The sequence below is a fragment of the Meles meles genome, chromosome 2 (genome assembly GCF_922984935.1).
Source record: "Meles meles chromosome 2, mMelMel3.1 paternal haplotype, whole genome shotgun sequence".
Classification (NCBI taxonomy): Eukaryota; Metazoa; Chordata; class Mammalia; order Carnivora; family Mustelidae; genus Meles; species Meles meles.
In genome coordinates this window covers 166,521,675-166,526,631 of record NC_060067.1, presented here as the reverse complement: position 1 = coordinate 166,526,631, position 4,957 = coordinate 166,521,675, and the positions used below count along the sequence as shown (strand labels likewise).

The window sequence follows — 4,957 nt, the reverse complement described above, 5'->3', positions numbered from 1 at the left end:
GGTTAGAGATGCTTAAACATCTTTTCCAAGGTGCCCTGACTTTCACAGACCTGCTACTCTGCGGACAAATGCTTGGGACCCAGCCTAGGCTCAGAGAAGGTTTTGCTGCTGGGACAGGAGGTAACAGTGGTGGCCTGTTGAAGCATTCTTCCCCAGGAAGGCTGTGGCTGTCCCATTCCCGCCCCACAGCACTGATGCCACACAAAAATATTCCAGAAATGTTTAATGCCACAGAGAATCCAAAACCTACAGAAAGCTACAAGCCTTCCTCCTGAGTGCCTGGAGCCAGGGCTATCCCCTGCAGGCTGGAGGCTTGCACAAGCCAAGGAACCAGGACAATTTGCTGACACCCTTTTGTCCTCTGCCCTAAATGCCCAAGGTTCCTTTAGGCCAGGGAAGGAAAGAAGAGGAAGTGGAAAGGGGTAGGCGGAGGGTGCGTCCCTTTTAGGCACTCTTCCTGCACTGGGATGGTGACTCATGCAGCAGGCCCTGGGAGGAACAACTCTTCAGACCAGCCCTAGGCAGGCCAAGCCCAGGGTTCCGGAAGGAGCAGAAGGAAGGAAGTTCCTGGAATGCAGCAGCCAGGAGGAGTAACCAGCAGAAACTAGAAGGGAGGTCTGCCACCAGCCTCCCCCTCCTTCTCACTGGCCTCTGACCCCACTCCCAGTGGGGACGGGTAGTCTTCAGCACCCACAGGCTTCAGCACCCGTCTTTGATAGTCCATGCCTTCTCCTCCCTCATCACTTTGGGCCTTTCTTAAGTATGACATTGTCATACTCAGTTCCCTGTGGCCAGCCAGTGGCAGAGAGGTCCTGCCCTCTCTGGAGGCCGCCGCGGTCCCTGTCAGCTGCGGCCTGCCTCCTCCAGGCCTCTCCCTGGGGCTCCTGTGGGCTGTCATACAGGGACAGGGCAGCCACTCCCTCAGGCTCATCATATATGTGGTCGGGTCGTGGGGGTGGGTGCTCCTCAATGCTGTCATACAGGGGGTCCGCAGGGGCGTGCGGAGGGACTGCCAGGACGCCCCTCAAGCTCTTCCCCAGGTTACGGGCCACTGCATCAAAGGGCACGGCGTATTCCCCTTCCGGGCCCCGCGGCCGGGCAGAGGGCACTGGAGTGGAGGGTGAGGGAGGTGGCAGGGAGTCGTGGGGCCGGGAGTAGGGGCTTTCTGGCCGGGGCAGCACCGCAGGGACTATGGCTGGCTGGGGTTGCGGCCCAGGATGCGCGCTGTTCTTTTGGGCAGAAATGGCTTCCTCCAGGGCGGAGAAGATCTCGTTGCCTTGCCGGGTTTCAAACTCAAAGTTGCCCTCTCCAGAGATGCAGCGCCGGCCTGCCTCAAAGGAAAAGGTTACCTGGGTGGAGGGAAAAGGGAGATTATTAGCCAGGCCACAGGGTGTGGTTGTGTCCCCTGAACCCAGCTCCCAGGCACAAACCCATCACTGCCAGCTTCCCTCCACAGGAACTGGGGGCTTCTCCCCAAGCTGGTTCTCCTCCCTCTGGGTTTTTTCCTTAATTAGCAAAGCCCTCAGGAGCCTGAGTGGCTCAATCATTAAGCCTTCAGCTCAGGTCATTCAGGTCATGATCCCACGGTCCTGGGATTGAGTGCCCTGCATCAGGCTCCCTTCTCTGTGGGAAGCCTGCTTCTCCCTCTCCCACTCCCCCTGCTTGTGTTTCCTCTCTCACTGTCTCTCTCTCTGTGTCAAATAAATAAATAAAATCTAAAAAAAAAAAAAAAAAAAAGCATAGCCCTCTTACCCTTCCTTCTTCTTCCCATCCATCCAAGTACAGAACTTGGCATATATTCAACCTTAATAATGTTAGCTACCCTTGACCCCTCTGACCTCTACCTCTTCCTGTTGCCCAGTCCTTCCACACCCCTCCTCTCTCCCACCCTGCACTCCCCCCAACCCCTGCTGTTTTTCTTCTGCTGGCTTTTCTCTCTGTCTTTCCTTTCTCTTCCCATTCTCCCTGGTGGGCCCCTCTGCACTCTCCCTGACAATCTCTTCTCTCACAGCTCTTTTCTTTCAACCTGCCCCGCGGCAGCTCCTGCTCACCTTGTCCCGCCCAAAGCGCCTCAGAAACCTGTAGGGCCACTCATACAGCTTGCTGCCCAGCTCATGACCACCCCACAGCTCCAGGGCTGTCTCCCCAGCCCGGAGGGTGTAGGATCCTCGGAGCCGGCACCTCTCACTGGCTTCTGTGGGTCTCATGGTCACAACAAACTCCTTGCGGGGGGCTACTGGGGAGGAGAGGGGAGAAGGTGGTTAATGCGAAAGAGCTGACCTGCCTCAGCTCTGCCCTGCTTTAAATGAGTGTGCCAGAAGTCTCCAGAAAAAGCATTAGCCATGTGCCCATGACCCCACACCCCGCATCTTGAAGGCTGAGCTGCCCTAGGACAGGTCATACTCTCTCCAAAATGTCAGATACCTCCACCCCCTACCCTAGTCGGCATCAGGCCCTAGCCACACGCACCCCAACCTCATGCCCACATCCTTCCTGCCCCTGTTGCCAGAGCCACAGCCTCTCCTTCTCCCTCTAACCTCTTGCCTGACCCAGCCACCTCCCCAAGTCCTCCTGTCCTGGCTGCAAGTGCAGCCAACTCTACCCTCCCAGCTCTTGGCCTGCCCATTGCTGATGCCAACCAGCGCCCTCTGGGAGGTGGGGCTCGAATGTCACCCTGTGTCCATCTGCTCCCCCTGACACACCCAACCCAGTGGGCTAGACATCACAAAATGGGACTGCCTTGTCAGCTCCCTTGCCACAAGACATCTTAAATCCACGGAAACAAAACCATTCTCTTCCCAGACAGTGGAAGACACTGAATACACTGGAAGACACAGAAGAAGAGCAGCACCTTCACTGAATCCCCTCCCCCACCAGCCTGGCCTGCCCCCCCAGCAGCAGGGCCCTGGGCAAGGGGGAGTGAGCTCAGGGCGGGCCAGGCTCCCCCACCCCGGGACTCTCCCGGAAGCGATGCAGAGAGGCTGATAAGGGGGCTGGCCAGGGCTGGCCGGGGCTGGGGACAACCACAGGGCAGGAAGACTCAGACGCAGCCACCACAGCCCCACCCCACCATAGCCCTGGGGAGGCTGGAGAGGAGACAGCCCCTCACCTGCAGTCGTGCTGCTGTACAGTTCATTCTCCTCCATGCGGGGCCGGCTGCCCTTCCCCGTGGGCCCCAGCAGCTCCTTCCTCTGGCCCTGTGGAAGACGCCAGTCTCTCACGGCTGGCACCCACGCCCAGCCCCACCTCCAGCCCAGGCCTTCCTCCAGAGCACACTCTGCCTGCTGACCCTTTCCGCCTTCTGGACTGGGGTCCCCCACCCCCACAAGGAACTGCCCCCAGCATCCTGATCTTGGCTTTTCTAACATCTGCCCACAGCAGGTACCAAGAGCCCCCCCAACACACATGCCATGCCCCCTTGCCCTATCTGCACCCATGGATGGCTCACAGGGAAGGCCAAGAGGCAGATGGCCTGGATCCAGTCACTGCGCTCTGCGGTGGGGGCTGCTAGCTGGTACTGGCGCTCCTTGGTCTCCAGGAAGAAGGCGCTGGTGTCCCGGGGGCTGCTGGCCTCCCCACCGGCCTCAGCCACACGTAGGCAGTCACTGAGGCGGATCACCCTCCTGGCGGCCTCTCCCCGGCGTGGCTTCTCTGGGCCCTCCTGGAGCTCCAGCCGGGCCAGGGCGCAGTCTGACTCTCCATACAGCACAGCCCCAAACCGGCGCCATTTCTGAATCCAGGTGCGTGGCAGGTGGGGTACCGAGAGGGAGCCACCCAGAAACGGAGAGATGGTGACCAAAGGGGAGAGGAGGAGGCATGGGAGAGGTCATGGGGCAGCATTCAGGGACAGGAAGAGGGGCAAAGATCACAGGTGACCCAAGGGCTCAGAGAGAATAACAGGAACCTTAGCAAGGAGAAATCTTTGGAGATCTGCCCCCCCCCCCCCCCACAACAAAGGAAGAGGCAGTGACAGCAGGTGAAATGCCAAAGGCAGAAGGGCACAGTAGTGAGCCCCTGGAAGCGGGCCCAGCCAAGATCCAAGTCGACAGGCAAAAATCCTATGAGTCTTTGAAGCCTGGAGGAGGGATGAGAGGGCAGCAGGAGGGCCCTGACCAGAGACCATGGTTCTTGCTCTGTGTGAGGACCCACAGAAGGCCCCAGGCCAGGAACATCAGACCACCCTCTTGAACCTTCCTGCTTCATCCCTTGACAGGTTGGGTCATGAAAGAGGGACAGAGAAGCCCTGGTGTGAATCAGCTGAGGGAAGGAGGACTTCCTCATTTAAGGAGGCCAAAGAAGGAAAAGGAGGCTGGCCACAGACACCCCTGCTCAAGCTTACCACCAGCCAAACTCACCCCACTGGAGCATGAAAGGGAGAAGGAACCTCCACTCTAAGCCCGAATTATCCCCTCCATGGCTGCTTTCCTTCCCTTCCCTTCCCAAGCATCTCCGTGAGAAGTTACTACAGAGCCAAAGAGGCAAGAAATGGAGTCAGAGCCCTCCTTTACCCCCCTCCCCTCTGGCCAACACCACAGCCCTCGGCAAACAGCACAGTTTGGGACCTGGTTGTGGAAACAAGCGACTGCTAAGGAGAGACTCCCCCTAAGCTCGAGCTCTGGGTCTAACATGGTGGGTGGCACCGTGCCTACCTTCCCATAAGGGTTTGGAAATGTTTGGGGGCTCCTCCTTCTCCCCAGGAATTGCTAGCAGCCCCCCAGCCCCTCTGCTCTGTCCCAGTGTCGTCTTGCTCTTACCTTTCCGAAAGTCTGCTGCTGTAGAAGGTACAGGAAGCCCTGTTTCACGGCTACTTCTTCCATCCTCCCACCATGCCGGCACCCCAGCCCTTCAGCTCGCTCCCTCCACTCCCGCCCTCTTTTTCCCCTCCCTGCCGTGTGTTCCCCCTTCTCTTAAGTTCATTTCCTCTCTGCCTAGAGTTTTCTGTGCTGTTCTCGTCTGC

The 4,957-nt window shown here is 58.6% G+C and overlaps 1 protein-coding gene across 2 annotated transcripts; it reads right to left on the bottom strand.

Annotated features, from left to right (window-relative positions):
- Positions 1–219: 219 nt before the first annotated feature.
- Positions 220–4,924, bottom strand: DOK2 (docking protein 2). 2 transcript variants are annotated; one of them, XM_045985492.1, is made up of 5 exons: positions 4,755–4,924; positions 3,449–3,730; positions 3,110–3,197; positions 2,052–2,233; positions 220–1,349 (listed from the first exon to the last, which is right to left on the bottom strand). In XM_045985492.1, exons 1-5 carry the CDS (start codon positions 4,815–4,817, stop codon positions 741–743), a joined length of 1,224 nt encoding a protein of 407 aa, XP_045841448.1. In that variant the 5' UTR covers positions 4,818–4,924; the 3' UTR covers positions 220–740. The 2 variants fall into 2 exon arrangements, with proteins under 2 accessions (XP_045841448.1, XP_045841440.1); XM_045985484.1 differs by having other exon boundaries at positions 2,052–2,236; positions 4,755–4,923.
- Between the last annotated feature and the right edge of the window lie 33 nt (positions 4,925–4,957).